Source organism: Solea solea, chromosome 9 (assembly GCF_958295425.1).
Source record: "Solea solea chromosome 9, fSolSol10.1, whole genome shotgun sequence".
In the NCBI taxonomy this organism is placed as follows: Eukaryota; Metazoa; Chordata; class Actinopteri; order Pleuronectiformes; family Soleidae; genus Solea; species Solea solea.
The window spans coordinates 7,837,826-7,857,367 of NC_081142.1; the positions used below are offsets into that span (position 1 = coordinate 7,837,826).

The 19,542-nt window shown below is 41.7% G+C and overlaps 1 protein-coding gene across 1 annotated transcript in view; it reads left to right on the plus strand.

Moving 5' to 3' along the window:
* Positions 1-19,542, plus strand: part of agbl4 (AGBL carboxypeptidase 4) — a 266,168-nt gene that overhangs the window by 244,328 nt on the left and 2,298 nt on the right. Inside the window, exons 10-11 of the mRNA XM_058638217.1 lie at positions 6,405-6,557; positions 10,979-11,141. Of these exons, the coding sequence (XP_058494200.1) occupies positions 6,405-6,557; positions 10,979-11,141 (316 nt within the window). The remainder of the gene's footprint in view (positions 1-6,404; positions 6,558-10,978; positions 11,142-19,542) is intronic.

The following is a 19,542-nucleotide window of genomic DNA, read 5'->3' on the forward strand; positions in this document are numbered from 1 at the left end:
TAAAGGACCCGTAAAAAGTGGTAAATCTTACATCAATGAGTTTCTTTGAAATGATATGCCGTGCAAGGACAATGTCTTCAACAATAAGGACGCAGGACATATTGAATATGGTATTCCTTCAGTCCCTCTTTTCCAACCTCTTGCTGCTATTTTTGAAGCTCAGCTGGATCTTTCATGAGCAAAAACTACGTCACTTCTCCTGCAAATATTACAAACATTTTTAGACTGGATAATACGCTGCACACTATTATATTATGATATTATATTTTGGCTTTTTTTCTCCTGAACAAGCAGCTGTTTCCCTTCTCCTCTAAAGGTACGCTCATGCTGATGCCAAGAGCTTTATTCAGGAGCTTGTAATCCTGCTTCAATCAGCTCCTTTTCGTCTCCGTGTAAAGATAAGCCCTGCATTTATGGCCCTCGCTGCGCCCCTGCACCCTGCGCTAATTAATATGCAGGAGATAAGTACTTGTCTGACAAAATTCATTTATTTGACCTTCTAGGTTTCGCTAAACTGTTTGTGGCTGCTGCAAGTTCACCACAAGCAGAAGGCTCCCCGGGGTTTCTGCAGCAAGACGGTGCTTTTGTTTCTCTGTGAGAGGTTTTATTTGGACAGCCCGCCCTCCCTCTCTGTCTCTCTCCTGCTCGCTCTTTCTCATATTGTCTCCTGACTTTCATTCAGCACTCTCTGTTTCTTAATTGCCCCTAATTGCTTAATCACAATTTCAAATGAACAATTCTGGAGGTCAGAGCGGGTTGTTAATTGACGCATCAATCACAGCGGTGAGGCCTTCAGAACTGTCTCATTTTGATTGACAGGGCATTAAGTGAGTTTTGTAGTAAGCTTGGACATGACATTGTGGGGACTCCATGGCTGTTACTACTGTTATTGCTGCTAGTCCTGTGACTGTCCTTCACATCAGGCCGTGAAGGAGAAAATGTCACAGGGACAGACTGAGCTGCATCACCAACACATATTTTGTATAATTTTTGTGCGCAGGTTTATAGTTTAGGCAGGACACATTACAACTACCTCAATAATTTAGGATAAAATGAATGTGTTTCCAGCTTTGTAGCCACAGATTGTTGAAAAGGTAATGTCCTGCTCCAACATGAAACTGTAAGAGCCAAAAATAAATAGTTTTCCAAGTATAGGTCTGTAACATACGATTGATTTCTCATTTGTATCAATGAAACCCATGAATTGTTGGTATTTTGCGTATAAACTAACATGATTAATTCATCAATTATTCAAAATATTCACATTTTTATCAGATTATATTTGTTTGATCAAGTCATTTATTTATTATTAGAGGGTCATGAGGGACGCTGGTGCCAATCCCAGGTGACATAGGGCAAAAGGTGGGCTACACCCTGGACATCACCAGTCTGTCACAGGGACACATAGAGACAAACAACCATCCACTACAGTCAATACAGAGTGTCCAATTTACCTAAACCCAAAAATGTGGAAGGAAACTGGAGAACCTGGAGAAAACCCACGCACGCACAGGGAGAACATGCAAACTCCATGCAGAAAGACCCTTGTTCCAACCGGGTCACAAATTGCTTTGTTTTGTATAATCATTAAAGCTGAACTGAGTACCTTTTAAATATGTATCTGTTACATTCAACTCATTGAAAATGATGATTGAACCTTCTAGCACCTCTTTCTGTGTTTATTAAGCAAAGCAGCTACATGACGCTGCAGAGACAGCTGCAAAACTGTTAAAGTATGCTTATAAGAAGTGGATTCTACTGATAAAAGAAAAAAAAACTGGATGTTCAGCAGTTTAATGGGATAAACGCCTCCAGCAACTGGGTAGCAGAGATGTGGGGCTGATGCGAGATCACCCTGACATACGTCATGTCGAGGATTTTCTCCCTGCTCTGAAGCTTTACCATCTTGATTAAAACATTAACTTAAAACCCATTAGTAAGACACAATGCTACATTAGTCCCCCAATTTTTTGGAAGCATTATATTACACTGTACCGGTTTTCATAATTGTGTCAGATACTGCACCATTCACTCACAACTCTGTCTTCAAAACCATTAACGTTGCCCTAAAGCGTCTGGTTTAACACTCAGGATGTTTCCATGCACAGTTAAGTCAAGCTACAGTTGCAGGTCGACTATGGCGTTCAGTTGGACAACTGCTTTTGTCCCGGTATACAAGCACTAGTGGGGAATCGATTTGCTGTAGAACACGTGTCCGCCTCCACTCGACTAGTGGGTGAAACACCTCCTTTCAGGTTGTTAGTATTAGGTAGCATTCAGTTAGTTATCGAGAGATATTCAGAGTCTTCCTACCATCCATCAACTTAAAAATATCCAATGATTTAAGATGACAGAGCATCAAATTGCTCTCATCATCATCAAACCACTTTACCTGCCAGAAGTGTGCCAGTTTTCTGCAGCTGCTGTCTTATTCCTCTGTGTACCAGCTTCTTCTATTATTTACAGGTATTAGACAAGGGTGGGAATGTGGGGCGTGAAGCGAGCGCCCAGGTCAGCTCGGGTCTGACTCTGGTCCAACTGAAGGTATACATGCTGTATTATAGCTCACCTCCTAATCACATTATCTGGGTGCGTTAGTACTAAGTGTGATTTTGTATAATCTCAGTTGGACTAACATGTCAACATGTTACACCATATAATCTAAGTAATTATCGGACAGCTTTTCCTTGGCTAGACTCTGCTTTGATGGTCGAAACTCCGTCCTCTGCCTAATGGCGCTTGATCTACCTCTTTCGCTACCCTATTCTTTTCACCCCCTCCCTTTTCGTCCATTATCTACCACTGCCATATATATATATTTATATATATATATATATACTCCACTGTGCACCTCCCATCACCTCCACTACTCTGTCGGCCGCATGTTGCTGTTTTCCACCACTTGCTCTCTTTTTCTGTTTTTTTTTTCCCCTCCCTCCCTCCTTCCTCTCACTGTCCCCGTCTCCCCCACCTTCTCCTGCTGCTGTTCCTCTCCTCTGGGGCTCCATCCATCAGGTTGTCGGGGGCTGCTAGCGGCCGACTCCCAGCCACCATATTTCACCGCCAGCCAGCCAAGCAGCTGACAGCACAGCCACTGCCAGGAAATTGCTTTGGCTGTGAGCAGAATTTCAAACACAGGCACACTGTGTTGCCTGGGCCGCCCAAGCACCTCTTCCCTCTCTTTCTCTTGCTCTTGCTCTCTCTCTTTTTCTTTCTCTCCATCCTGTCAATCTCTCTACACCTCTCTACACACATCTCTGTGTTTTTCTTTATCATATCTCCTTTTTCTCTTTCTCTCTATTTGTGTTTGTCTTTATGTACTTATTTCCTTCCCTCCTCTCTTTGCACCCCCCCCATCTTTATACTTTTTTCAGTTTGCTTTCTCCTGCCCCTCTGTCCTCTGACACACACACACACACACACGTAGGCAGGCATGCACATGAAACCATATGTGTTGTTGTCTCTCTTTGTCTTTTGTTTGTCTTTTCTCTGCCTCCTCCCGTCTTCTCCCACTACTTCTCCTTCTCCTTTTTCTCCATCCCCTCACTGTTTCCTCCCCGCCCCTTCTTTATGATCCGCAGGGAACAAGGTGCAGTACTGAATGTGGAATGAGAGGATAGAGACGGAGGGAGAGAAAGAGATAAAGAAGAGGTTTAAGAGGGTGGTGATGAAACTTGGAGAATGGAGTGATGAGATGGAGTAGAAGAGGTCTAATGGTGATGATGTAAATGTAACATAAGTACACTATGTAAAACTAAATATAACATATAATGTGAATAGAGGAGGAGGTACATGAATTACACATTGTTGTTGAATTAAAAACTACAGATCTTTGTCTATCTGACATAAATCAATGGCTGATTAATCCTTAATTAATATTTAGAGTACATGTTTTTTTCACACCACTCAGTCGGGAATCGGTTTCCTGTGTCCTGTTTTACTGTAATGTTGTTTTAAATGTATTTTATTAAAAGTGAAAAAGGCAGCAAAGTCGTGGAAATGTTGACACATGTCACATGACCATTTCAACTGTTAAAGACTGTCCTCAACCAAAAACTGAAAAAATAAATAAATCAAGGTTTTCACAACAACAACAAAATAGGACCTAAATCATGCAGGTTGCCACAAAATGGACAAAGGAGTTTTCAAAAAAACAAAAAACATAAAAAGCAAAAACCACAAGGAGGGAAAAGGCACAAAGAAAAAGTCAAACAAGAACAAGGAACAAGGACAAGAGCACAAGGAAACAACAACACAGCAACAGCAAGACTTAACTGAACAAAATCAACCAACAAAGACACTGAATACACTAGGGAGGCAGTGTTTAATGTATTTTCAGACACTATAACAAAACCTTTATTCTATTTGACAAAGTTAGGGGCACGGTTGTTTTAAATTAAGTTCTCCTCAATTGACCAGGAAGCTGTGACTCTGGAACTTCACAGTTGTTACAGCCTCAAATGCTTATTAACTTAAATATTGTGTTTATTTTGCATGCTTTTATTGTGACGTGTAAGTGTCCTCTTAGGATAGAATGAAGGAAAGTTGATCAGAAAGTTGAAGATGCTGTAATGCTGCAGGTCTGGAATATTGTCAATCAGGCTTTTTTTTTTCATACTCCTTGTAAGGATGAGATGTATTCCGTCTGTCAGGTTCTGTGACATATTGCTTGATCTCCATGGATTTAGAGTGCATTACAGTGGACTCTTACAGCTTGAAACTAACCCTGGTGCCGCTCATTTATCAGGAGCTTTTCCTGCCAACATGGTGGTGTGAGCAAACTGAGTCACATGAGCTCTGTTGCAGGAAAAGCGCCCCTGGACATGAATAATCACAACCTGGACTCATCATATAACTGATTCATCAATCAGTAGGATAGGTTTTTTTTTCCAGCCATTCACTATAAAATGCTTGTGCTTCTCAGCCCTCCCAGAGAGTTTGGCCTTGTTTCCTCCTCTGAAAAGTGGTTTAGAAACTGCCACTCGTCCCCTGAGACGAATATAAGACTGCCTTTTTTGACAGCCTTTTTGCCAAATGGGGTCTCCCATTCTTTATTTCATTTTGTATCTGTAATGAAGTTGTCTTTCTATCTCCCAGGGGCTTGCAATATTGATCTTCTGTTGGCGTGGTCACTTGTGTTCTGCCTGATAGTGCTTTCAGTTTCTGTGTTTACGACTTTTATGCGCCGCTCCCTTAGAAACCGTTAGTCCAGCCATGGTTGGTTGCAGAGCAAGCTCTCCATTGTTTGGAGTAACAATTTGACTTTTGACACTTTCACTTAGTTTTGATATTTTTCCATCATAATGATTTTTTGGGCACTTGAGGTACAGGCTTATTTTTAAAATGATGCAAGTCGAGTAACTTTTTCCTTTTAGACCATTTTAATATTTCTGAATCCTTATATTTTATGATTATTTCTAGGTCTCCACAATACAGAAATGTATTATTAAATGTATGTAAGTTAGAAATAGTCTGTTGCATAGAACGATAAAATTAATGGTTCCACTGAGTTGGAGGGCATGGGATACTATGTCACTTGGCATGTGGAATTTATCTAGTTTCTGAAGAGCTTAATAGATTTCACCTTCACCCTTAGCGTACCATGCGCTTCTTAATACTGAGTGCCTGCAAGGACGTTAAATCTCTCAAAGTTCATCTCCCCTCCAGTGGTTTTGTAAATGAACATTTGTGTAATGAATTTTATGGGCATTAAATCACAGCATGCTTTCCCTACATCTTGTGAGGGTTATAGTTAAAGGTTAGAAAATAAGTCAAGTCAGGGGAAGCTCTATTTTTGTTTCACAAGATCAAGGTCTGTGTGTGTTTGTGCGTGTGTGCGTGTGTGTGTGTGTGTGTGTGTAGACCAAGTGATAACAAGAGAGTCAAGAGAATTAAACAGATTTTTATCCAATCCATTTTACACCGTGTATATTGGAAGGTAAAGGCATCACACACTCAATGTGAAGTACATATTAACCCTAAGTATGTGGTTTGTGAGGATGAACATGAGTCTGTCTGTGTGTGTGTGTGTGTGTGTGTGTGTGTGTGTGTACATGCACATAAGTGCATGTATGCACTCTGACAGTCTGATTGACAGTCTGATTGAAGCTGTGTGTCTGTGTGTGTGTGTGTGTGTGTGTGTGTGTGCTTGGCTCTTTTCAGGTATGAGCATATTTTCAGCTCCTAATGTCCGGAGGGTCTGGTGTCGTCCCCTGGGTAGAAACCTTTCCTCAGCACTAAAGCAAAGAAAGGCCTTACCCTTACTCCCAGTGGAAATGCTGTGGTGTGGGCTGTTGCTTACAGTGTCAGAAAGAATATCTGCCTTCCTCGTCACTAACCTGCTGTTTTTTTTGTACTCTTTCTCTCTCTTCTTCTTAACTGTCCTGCCTCTTTCCCTCCTTTAGAGGGTGAGTTTGGAGTTCTACATAGATGTCCATGCCCATTCCACCATGCTGAATGGCTTCATGTACGGAAATGTGTTCGAGGAAGAGGAGCGTGTCCAGAGACAGGCCGTCTTCCCCAGACTGTTGTGCCAAAATGCACCAGACTTCTCTTTTGTAAGTCACACAAACAAACTCACCAGAGCAGAATCTCGCCAGTGTCAGTCCTGACAGTAGGTCGGACAGAGAACATGAAATGACCCTATATGTCGGCTGCTGCACTAAGTGGCACAAAAGTGAAGATATTGGTTGCGCTGGGTGTGTAGATATGTGTAATTACATGTATTTGAGGTGAAAAGCAAAGAACAACAACACAAATACCACAAACATTACAAGAACATACACAAACATTAATATAAAGTGCATGCATTACTTTTTAAGAATAAATCAGTTCTGAGGTCAGGGAAGAGGATCCATGGGCAGGAGTGATGGGATGTTTGGACTGATCACAGGACAGCCGTGGCTGTTTCATGACACTTACTGTGCATACAGGTCACATCCAGTGGAGCAGCACTGACAAAACCGTCCTGTGCTGCAAATAGACCTGTGGTTAAAGTGAGTTGTACAATAAATACAATAAAGAGTTTCAGAGATGCTCAGAAGATAGAGCTGTGGTCTTAAAGATGGAGTATTGTAATGACCTTTTTTCACAGTGATCCTGCCTAATGCAGCTTAAAATAGAGCTAAGATATATGGGTATGAATGGACTGAATTCTTTTAGCACTTTTCTCTTTTTTTACTACCACTTAATAATATAATATAATATTATTCACATTCATACTGTACTTCTATAGCTCAGGTTTGTCTGCTGTTCATACATCCTATTCACACCCTGACAGCACGCACAGTTTGGTGTTCAAGTGTCTTCACTCCACTTGTCGACTCGTAGACTGGAAGAGCTAGGGATAAAAACACCGACCTTCAGAAAAGTGGATGACCCGCTCTACCTCACACTCTCCACTCTCCTCCCTACTGTGCATTCATATGTGTGTGCAGAACACAAATAGCAAACGTGGTAGTTCATGATGAAGCACAGCACTATAAAAGTAGGTCAGGATATTTCGTATAAGCCACACGTGTGCTGTGCTGAAGCACCTCTTAGTTGGCTAAAACTGGGTATATTTGGACAGCAACTTACATGTGTGCACTGATGGTGATGAGGAGGAGAAAACCAAGTGAAAAAGAGGGTGTGGGAGGAAACATCCAGTCCCTGACTGTGATACACCTCCACCCATCCAACCTAACTGCAATAACAGCTTTTCACACAGGTGCATTACCCACCAAACCGTCTCCTCTCGGCCCTGTCTCGCTTCTACTGACCTTCATTTTGTACTGATGGTGACATTTCATAGCCGAGCCACTTACACACGTCATAAAGAGTAACCTTTATTGCCTTTATTGCCCATTGACAACCAATAGCCAGTGTGCCAACCTGGATACGGAGAGAAGCAGACATGTGGATGTTCAGCCACACGTGTGGAAATGTCACTGACAGTCAGTGTCTTTGCTGTATCTGGTTAAATGAAGGATAATATCTCTCATTCTCGCTCCTTCTCTCTCTCTTTCCTACTGTGTATCTGTATTGCTTGTGTGGCAGCTGGCCCATGGGTCATCTCCCTCACTGTGCTTTGTACCCCTGCCCATTCAGCACTATCTAAAGCCCAGTGCAGCCACAGCAGCAGCAGCCGCAGCAGCAGCAGCAGCAGCAGCAGCAGCAGCACAACACAATCATGGCAAACTCCCACTGGTGGCTGCTATGTCTGCATTTCAGGCAAGGCAAAACTCGCTGCAGCAGAGTGGAGTGACAGTAAATGGAAACTTTTTCCACACTCTTCCCAAGACACCATGGTATTCGTGTAGTATAGCTGACGCACTCAAACCCAAAATAAACTGGAGTGGGGTTTTTTTTCCTGCCACAACCATTTCCTACCACGCTTTATAATGACATTGTACAAAGTGAGTCTGTTAAAATAAATTACCCTTCATTATTTACCCCGTACGGCTTCTGCAAAGGCTTACAACTGCAAGTTACAGAGAAACAAATCAGTGGACATTAGTGCATTTTCACTGATGAGACCTCCTTTCTTCATTTATCACCAAGCAAATGCCTGTCACTGCAACGCCACCAAACAGCCACACCAAAGTTAAATCAAATTACGAGTCAAATATTTATGATGCAAATGGTTTGTGTGCAGATGTCAATATATATATTATTTATAATGCAATAAGAAGTTTGTTTTAATTTAGCTTGTCAAAGGCCAATTCACTTATGGCATGATTGATTCACTTAACATGTGACTGACTCAAGCCCTGACTCACTGTATACGCTATACACCATTAATAATGGTTGTAATGGTAATGAACTTTAAGAACAGTTTACTGGACTTATAATATTGCACCTCTGTTGACTGATTCTACTCTGTTCATTGTGCCTTGTCATATACAATACAGTGAAAGTATGATATTAAATGATTTTTTTTTTTTTAAAGACTCACTTTGCTCACAGTGCTATGTTAGATGTTAGCTGGAAAACCCCTTGAAAAAGAGACAGACTGAATGTATCTGAGCCTTACAATAACCCCAGGTGCATTCACACAAATCTCAAGTGACACGAATTCCAGAAGTCTGCGCTTTTTGGCCGGAAGAGAAGACGGAAGTTATAGACATTTATAGATGAACTGAATTCACATGGAATGTTACTACAAACACACACACGCAAAACTATTTAAACACAATCGCCGTGCTAACCGGGGCTACTATGCTGCATGGCTTTGTCTTTCTTGTTTCTGTCCTGGTGAGAGAAACAGGTTGTATCGTACAACTCCGGGTGACCGCACACATAAATAACCAATCTCTCCTTCATAGTTTACAGTCTGGACGCTGGCAAGTACAGTACATGACATCATTTGGAGAATCGCAACTCTGATTGGCCAACGCGATTTTTCGCACCAATCGTGGTCATGGCGTCACTCGGTTTGGCCGCGAATATCGCTTCTGTGCATTGACTTTGTATGTACGTCCGGTGTGAACACAGCATTATAAGAAGTGGAAACAGCCTCATTGAACGATCATTGTAAGTTACATTTCAATTAAGTTTTCCCTTAACATCCGACGGTGAAACTGCAAATCTGGATGCAAACTTCAGTGTCTTGATTAGGGATCACGCTGCAAGCAGAATCTGTTATAGCATCCAGTAAGATGCTCACCAAAAGTGCATCCATTAGAGGTACTTAAAAACATCGGAGAGCGTTGTTTGCCAGTAAGTTTCTGAAACATGGAAACAAGGAGTTACACTGATGTTACTCCATGTTACTGCACATACCCATACACATACAGAACTCTCCCCCCATCTGTTTTATTTTGGTTAATTGTAAAAATGTAATGTCATTTTTTATTATGTCAGTAAGAGTCAAAGTGTTAATGTTGGGCATTTCCAACCTGCAGCTGCAGCGTGCTGTGTTTGACTGACTCGTCCAGCAGCCCAGGTGTTGAAGCGCTACAAGCTGCATATTTGAGTGGGTGGTACAAAGGGGAAAAATCATAAAAGTAGAGTTGAGTCATTTTATGACTCTATAAAATAAATATCTTTCGCCTGTACATACAATAACCTCCCTTTTTCCAAACAAAATTCACATCACATAAAGTTAAATAGCAATGTTTATAACTTAATTCATTCTTATTCTAATTAATTCTCTGTACCTTTATGACAATCAGTGACCCCCTGTCACATTACATACAGTACAGTCATAATTTAGAAGGGACTGAGTCCATCATCACAAGAGTTTCTATGGGTAAGCTGGGACACCAAAGAATAAAATAATTATATTTCTAAACTTTCTACTCAATAACTTTGTGTTTGGTTTTGAAACATTTTGTATTCGAAAACTTTAGCCAGCTACTGGTGTTAAGGTCAGCCTTCGCTACTTCACCCCAACTCTTTGGATCAATTCACAACGGTTCGAGTGATGAGACTTAAATTATGAAGAACAGTTGAGCAAAAAGCTTTATTCTATCTATCACAGGTAATGGTATTCAGTGCTGGTCTTCAGCCCTGGTCTGCTCAGACATAGCTCCTGCAAGAGCTCAGTCAGGACAACAACAGAGTGAGAGCTTCACAGAAATGTATACAATGTGCATGACCTCCTCCTATTGTCCTTCTAACAGTGGCAATCAATATTAATCAAGATCAAATCAGAAGTATGCAACTAAACAAGTTAAGAAAAGGAACTGTGTCAGCATGTAGATAAAAAACAACAATCATCATGTGAGTTCATCAGGAACAGGTACAGATGATCATTTCATGTGGTGGTGTTCAGGATGTTCATTGGCATTTAAGGTTTTATGTCATAGTTGCAGCTAATGATCTCCTTCAGGAAGTTTTCCACACCACAGCATCTTACTCAAAGTTTCTCTACACAGAGTGAATATTCTGCTGACACTATAAGACATGGGCCCACATCTTCTGACTCAGGTGTCACCTTTCTGCTTGTTCACTTTGTTGTCTCATTTGCAACTTGTTTGTCTGTGTCTCCCTCTAGTCCAACACGTCCTTTAACCGAGATGTGGTGAAGGCCGGTACTGGTAGACGTTTCCTTGGTGGTCTTCTTGACGACACGTCCTACTGCTACACTCTGGAGGTGTCCTTCTACAGCTACATGACAGCTGGCAGCAACGTGCCTGTACCCTACACTGAGGAGACCTGTATCCTTCAACATATACATGATCTATGTGCTGGTTACTCTGCACTCACACACTACACACTCATACATAACGCTTTTTTAGCATCATCGTTTTCAAGTAGGGCAGTGTCTGTCACGGCTGAAGTGATAACGACATGGTGTCTGCTGTTGTTGGTGCACTTTGTTTGACAAATATAGCAGTGATGGGGAGAAAGGTCTTGTCCAAAAAGCTTCTTTTGGACGGTGTACTGTTTGAGCTTGTGCTAGAATATTTGCACAACATGATGTGATTAGCCCGTGTTGTAAAATTGAATGTCACATGGAGAGCAAGCAAAGGAAAGTAACAGCTCCTCGGTGCAGTTAGAGAGCCCCAATCAAGCAACATTTCAGTTTAACACTAATCATAACTGCTACATGCATAATTCCAACCTACCTCTAACCTTAACCACTGACCCAAAAATCCCAATTGAGGATGTGGCTTTTCTTGCTAATTGGACAAGTCATCCTCAATCAACTACAGTCTGAAAAGGTAGCGAATGACAGACATACAAAAATCACACAACCTGTCCCATAAAGGACAAACCCTCCACTGATATAAAGCCAGTTCATCTTGCAGTCATTGTTTTTACTTTAATAATCAGGTTCCTGTTTGTAAGTGTGTGTGTGTGTGTTTATGTGTCAGGTTAAGCGTACTCAATAGAAAAGCATGTTGCTCTTTTGTTGCATTTTGTTGCGACAGATGTGCAGTGACAGCGCGGGGATGCGATAGCCCTGCCTATTGATTTCATTTACAAAGGAGGGAGGAGAAGAGCGGCTAGTGTCTGCGTATGTAGTGCTGTGTGAGGCTTTGATTGGAATAAACAATGAAACAATGGAGCAAACATGATTCCTGCCAACGACAGTCACGCGTACACACATGCACCCACGTTCAGAACTGCGTCATGGGAACCAAGGTCAAGAGTGCCTTAATGGAACCGGATAAGGAGGAGGTTTTCCTTCAGCTGACCTTCTTGGAACTGAAGAACTCATGAGAGCTGGCTGACGGCGGTCTGATCTTACCGATAGAGTGAGTGAGAAGAGGGAAAAAGAGATTTAAAGAGAGCGATAAGGACCCTACATATGAAAACTATGTGCTCCCCTATACATACTCTGCAGGTGGAGTGAAGGGTGGATATAGATGTAGCCCTAGTGCCCTCTAGTGCCAACAGCTAGGACAGTGATGTAGTTTCATCACATCCATTCCCACTTGAAAGATTAGTGGCATTCTACTGAGTTATGCATATTGATAATTGGCTTTTGTAGAAAAGTGCTGTATTGACAGATAAACACATCCTTTTGGGGGGAAGTTGGAAAAAGACATTACTTGTTTTGTTTATTGATGGGGAATACAAATGAAAGGATTTCAGTGTGAGTGTGTGTGTGTCTTCACTTCTCAGGCCTGTTAATGTTGTTATGCCCAGATGAAAATAACTGCATGTACATGGGGACAACACATCACTCACAAACAAATAGCTTGACTTACATTGAGGAGACGATGTCGAGCTGTTGTGTTTAAACAATGCGATAAGAGAGAATGTAGAGTCTCATGTGTTTACAGAGAGGACAATTCACCTCAAGGTCAAATCGGAAGAAAACTCAGCTCTGGTGAGAGGACTCACTTTTGTTTTTCAGAACTATATGTTTGTGTGTTTATGTTTGTATTTCCTTGTGAGAATGGGGGTGTAAAGGAGGAGTGGCTCCACATGGTGGGCAGGCAGCACTGGGACCTGGTGTAGAGTGGAGATTGGGGTCAGGCAGGTTGAAGGAACCAACCATGTCGCTTTTTACGCCCCAGCAGTCAGCTCGATGGAGCGTGCAAATCATCAACAGAGACCTTTAGCATCTCAACGCCCCCCTCCCTCCACCTTTCTCACCTCACCTCACACACACACATACGCACAGTCCTTCAAACTAATACATGACAAATAAGTAATAACCTGTGCTCTTAACTCCCCCCCACCCCCAAACATGCTGCCTTTTCCCTTTCATCTTTTCTGGCTCTCCTTCTCCAATGCTGTGACTTGTAGCCACCAAAATTGAAACCTTAACCTTTCTCACAGCTGACACTTTTGTCGCAGTTTAAAAGTGTGCAGAAAAACGTCCAATGCAGTGCGTGCGAGGGTGTGCGTGTCTGTGTGTGTATTTTCTGATCTCTTCTTTCATTTCCCTCTCATGTCCTTCATACTCTCTCCTCTATTCTGTCCTTTCCTCTCATCTCGTCACCCAGAACATAACAGCTCATTATATCATCTAGTCAAGCTGCGAATCCTCTTCTATGAAACAGCAGGGACAACCTCTATAGTGTGTCTGTCTCTCCTTCGTCCTCTAATCATTTAACACGTCCACTTGTGTGTGTGAGGTCTGGTTTTTGTGCTAACTAACTGTACACAAAGTTTGTATCTGCAAGGTCAATGTCTCTCTCACCTGCATCTCCCTAATTCAGTATATCACGTTGTGTATTTTCTCCAGGTTATTTGTATTTTCATTGTAGATCTGTGTTTTGCGATGGTTTGTCCGCTGCAGACATATACTGTACGTATACATGAGTATAAACTGGAAAGCGGAATGGATCAAGGTTAAGAGAATCTGGGATGGTGTTCAAATTCAGCTTGACTCTTTCTATTGTGAGTCTGTGTGTGTACAGTATGTGTATTTATATGAACTTTGGGTGCTCAGTTGCTAAGGTGTGTGTGTGTGTGTGTGTGTGTGTGTGCTTTTTTGTTGTGGTAAGAGAGACAATATTCTCTGTGACTTTGAAGAATTATTCACACACGTTTAAAGTCATTCAGACTGTGAAGCTTCCCTGAAAGCTTTTTCTCATCTTTTTTTTTTTTTGCACTGAGATGAGTGCCTCCACATTCTGTCACTGCACAGACATGCAGATTTTCAATATTTTCAAACTAACAATTGGAAGAAGAAGACAAGTGCAATTTTCCTGTGTGTTTGCAAATGAGCTGTTTTCCCTCAGTGGAGAGAGCCATTCACAAGAAACTGTGGTCCTTCCATCAGAAGTGGTCACTCACAGTCTGGTCAAGGGCAACATTGTTGGGTTATCCTTCAGTATAACTGAGTGTGTGACATTAGTGACTAGCTCGGTGCATCGATACAGGGTGGATTGACATTGATAGAGACCCAGTGAATACCAGAGCTGCCAGTGCAACATAACATGCATCAGTGAGCCTGACACCCAATAGACAGGCTGTCACAAGTATGCAAATGATATAGCTTGGAGGCAAATATGCTTCACTGCTCATACACATCACACATGTGAATAGACACACGGACAGGTACACACACACATACACGTACAGACAATTAGATAGTTGATTGCACAAATATTGTTGATGTGGTTAGGTGAACAGGTGTCCTCACATGTGTTCTCGCAAAGATGCACATACACAAAATCTCCAGTTGTGTTGCGGTAATTTCTACATAATGTTGGTGCTTGAGAAAACTCCGGGAAATGGGAACATTCGAAAAGCCAACATTTTCTAAAGAAATACACGTGAAGCGTTGAAAATAGTGAAAACACTGAGAGAAGTTGAAGTTTGAGTAGTGAAGAGAAAATTAAAGGGGAAGATTTAGAGTTTAATGATTTTAAATGCTTTGAAATTAAACTGCAGAATCTGATGTAAACCACGGGTGATCAGTAGTGCTGAACCATCTTCTCCATTTTTTTTTTATTTCTGTATCCATGCATTGTTTTCCTTTTTTATTTATTATCTCTGCTGTCACCAAATTGCAACATTATGAAAACTAATAGCTAAAAGATTGATGACAGCACTAAGAAAAGACATAAAGTGAGGTGTGAAACCATAAACCACAGGTACCAAGATGAGATGTGCGTGAACATATATTATTATGCATTTCTTTTTACAGTTCTTGTTTTTCTTGAAATCTTGTTCACAAAGTTGAGCCCTTCCTTAAAAACAAGCAAGTAGAACTCCTGTAAAACAATATAATGATTGAAATATAAAAATTGCAAGGTTGTTGTGTTTTTTGAACAACATAAATCAATGTCTTCTGTTCCTGTTAGTGTACATGGTGACAAAACAGGAGCCTTTCTCGTACTTTTTTCCATTTTATTGCTTAAGTTTGTGTCTCCTTGGCAGTGTCAGTTCCTCCTACATCAGCCTCCGTTTATCCCTTTGGGAAAGAGGACGTGAGGTCTTTCAGTCCGTTGAATCGTTATTGGGGGAAAAAAATATCCCTTTTTGTATTGCTGTTGTTGACTAGCCTCTTAATTAGCATTGATAATTAGTTCTCTATGTGTCACTGCAGCGACAGGACCTGTCAGTGGCCCGTATTGATAGCTTGAATGTCTCCTTGCTTGTCTCCTTGTTAACTCTCGTCCAATCTTGACAGCATTCTCCGCATGTCTTGTCCATTTTACCACTGGGACCTTTGTTGTCTGATCATCACCTTGTCTGTCTGTCTGCCAGGACCGAGCACGAGGGACACGATGGTGAAACCTGCTAAATGCCACACTGACAGTAAACAGCTGCAGTAAACATTTCATGATGTCCCTGCCCCCTTTGTCTCACATGTCCCTATCTCATCAGCACCTGCGTCCTTGAGCCATGACAATGACCTGCTATTGATTAGACAAGACCATTATATGTACCGAAATGTTAAGGAATACACCTCACACCACAGTGTCAGGCAGCCAAGATGCTGAAAGGTTAAATACATACAACACCATGCGCTCCTCATAGCATAATGATTACACAGTGATCATGATTATGCCAAGAAGATTGGTAAAGTTCATGATACCGTGTAAACATCGTTAGTCAGTACGTTTCCATGCACAGTTAAGTCGAGGTTTGGTAAAGTACGGTATGGTGTGGAACAGAAAAACCCTCAGCCAGGCTCGCGTTACGACTGAGAACAGTACCTGTACTTGGTGTGCACTGTGCCCGATGGCCGTGTCAGAGAGACATGTAGCGTATGACGAAAAATAAATTCAATTTAGTACAATTTCAGCAGTACTAACATGTAAACATGTTTTTTAAAAGTCTGGTTTATGTTGGACCAACACAATAATTCCTCATTATGTCATGTAAACATGCCTAATATTGTTCCACATGTTTATTCATACATGGCCCCCTTGATGTGGACTAAAGCATCTGAAAGTATGTCCACTACCTCCCACCTTCATAATCCAAGCTACAGTCAGCCAAGTGTTTACTGGCTTATACCTCTACACACAAACACACGCATCTGCAGGAACAGCCTCGTTCCAGATCCTATGGTTTCCCTCGGCAACAGGCCAGTCAGGGCTGCACCTCTGTGTCCCCGACCATTTGTGTCTGTGGATGGAGTTCTTCAGAAGCTGACCGTCCATCACGAAACCTGCTGTAATAGACAGTGACTCGTGACAAGCCAAGCTGAGTGGCCATCTGTGCACGGTGGGTTCTGGGGGATATTTGTACCGATGATTGTGTCTGGCCAAAGATCCCAGGACTGGCACTGAGCTCTGCTGACGGAAGAGAAAAGATGAAAACACCAAAAACTTTCCTGAGGTCAGAAATGAGATGGTAAAGTCTTTACTAAAGGCTGTTACACTGTTTAAAACAGTGTGATTGCTATGGGATGCATATTATTAGTGATGCTCTCGAGTACCTCCAACAGGTTAAATGGATAGTTCAGGTTTTTGTGTGTTCTTATAGGATGCTCCTAAACTGCTTATTCCCCAGACCAAAGATCTGTGATTTTTACACCATGGCACACAGTTACTTTTATTACTTTATCAAATGTGTTAATATATGACAATGGTGTCGTTTGGATTTACCTATATAACACTAACTTACCAAACGAGGCAGCAGTACAACTACAGCTCCCGTGTCCCCATGAAAACACTGATTTTCTTTATGGGCTTTGGTGCAATTGAGTGAGAGGTTTACAAACTGTAGTTTCCAGTGGGAAAAGACTGACTATTGGCAAGAGGAATATATTCCTATGATATTGTAGGTGAATTTTAAAGTGGTGAGCCTTTTGTCCCTGTTGGCATCCATATTTTCAGTTATAACAAGCATGTCTCAGGCTGGTTCTTGGCGACAGCAGCTTGTTCATCAGCGTGCTTGGTGAACACCTCATACAACCACACTTCAGAAGACCAGACCCTTTAAAGTTAACACCTGTGTTTCACATCCTGTGATGTTCCTCGGTATCGAATGGATGAGTAGTCTTTGCATTTAATGTTTCCTTCAGGACGTACTGTTATAAATTCAGTGATCACTTAGCATCAGGTCAAACTTTTAAGGTACTTGTGTCTATAATTAATAAACATTAGTATGGTAGCATGCTAAACCAAAATCACAATCCGTTTAACACCAGTGTGATACACAGAAGATTTGCCATCATGTGATAACATTCAGCTCAAAGCACAGCTGTGCCTCTAGCATGGCTGCAGCTTCTTATCTAGTTTAGAACAATTATGCACTAAGATTAGCATAAAAGTGAGGACATAACCTCACTTTCTCCATCTGTGTTTTATCTCAGTCTAATCAGTATCATCATACAGCATGAGACAGACTGTGAGGCCCATCCACCAAGACACACACACACACACAAACACTTTCTCTCACACAGCAAGTCTGGCCTGATGCAGAACTCACAGACAAACAGCCAGATGGGATGTAAATATAGACACTGGAGTCGTGTGGAGAGTGTTTCCATCAGCCTGCCGAGTGAAGAATGAAGTCCTGTGCAGACTTCTGAACACGCACAACAACATACCCTCAAAGGCTGAGGTGACAGACTTGCTGCAGGAGGGCTTACTTGCATTTACACAGACAGAACTTAACAGGTGTACCCCTGAGCGTTTGAGTGTGTGTGTGTGTGTGTGTGGATTTGTGTTTTGTCTGAGGTATGACAAACTGCACAGTCCTAACTGTATGCCCAGGCAGCCCTTACAAACTGAGGATGGATTGGTCACAAGTAAACAGCTTTTGGTTTTTGTAGCAACCACAAGTTTTGTCACATGGGTCATTTTTTATCATTATGAGAAATTGGAATCTCCGTCTTTGTCTGTGTGCCAGTTGTTTCAATTACCCAGTTGTGACAGATAGATAGTCCAGCAGTTGACAGGCTGTATCTGAGTATCAACAAGGTAATGACAGGGGAGAGTGACAGATTATGCCTCTGTGTTGCTCCATCATGCTTCATTGTGGTGAAGGAATGGAGGAAACTAAACATCAATGCCTCGAGACAGCAAAAACATTTATGGTTTTCGTGTTTGGGTCTGTATAACGTTATGTAAGGCTGTTGTGTATTGATGGGGGATGATGGAATGGACATAGACATATGTCAAAATGATGGATGATAGATACTCTGATATTGACAATAATGTTTTCCAGTCCGTACGCCCCAGTGAATACATATCATTTTCACCTTAGTGACTTTTTAAATTTAAAATTGTGTGCATAACTTTTCAATATAAACAAATTGAAAAGTCTCTTACATTCGGACCATTGCGAAATGAGTCTGCACATCAGCTCCACACTCTCGCTGTGTTTCTCACTGTAGCTGTGTTTAGATCTCATGTTGCCTGGTGACATTCTCATGCTGCACACAGGAAGTAATTGGTTTTACGGCAAGACAGACACAGCAGCATTGCCCTGGTAAAATGCCCTGGTATGACTGAAAACACAAAGAGCCAGCCACTAAAAGTTTCAGCAGTGAATTCTCCTGCTCAAAAAAAGCAGTTTGATGGGATAAATGCCATCCCTGCAGTGGTGGTGTATATACACGGACGCTCCCTCAGTCAGGTCTGATAGCCTTTCTTGACAGAGCCTGTTTTCAGAGGAAGGACACCGCACACAAATAATGTTGTATAATTTCTGTTCAAGAATACCAAAGAGAGGCAGAATAATAACATCATCGACCACAAAATCACCAAAACGTTACGCACTGCAGCTTTAAGTGTATTTACGTTGAATCTTGGTGATTGGAAACATTGATATTCAGGTTCTTCATTACGTGCACACCTGTTGTCATTACTTGGCCTGCTGGCTCAATGATCACATGCTGAGCAACACCACTCGTCGATGCTCAGCTGTTTTGTAAAAGCAGTCAAATTATTGATATTGTCGTGTTGTGTAGTGGCAGTTGAGCAGGGGGAGGATGTTTGGGCTCACCTCTGAATTTAGATAAGGCCATAATGCGTAGGTAATTACTTTTGTGTGATTCATACCAAGACCAAGCATTTTGCTGAAGTGTGTGAAATGCAGTTGATTTAGCCTCACTTAATTCAGAACACGGCGTGTTGTGCATTGAGGATTTACAATGCTCATATCTCCTGGAGCTAGACCCTGTAGTTATTTACTGCACCCTAGTGGATGTTGGTGATGATAGAGAAGATGTTGTAAAGGTTTGTTTAATAT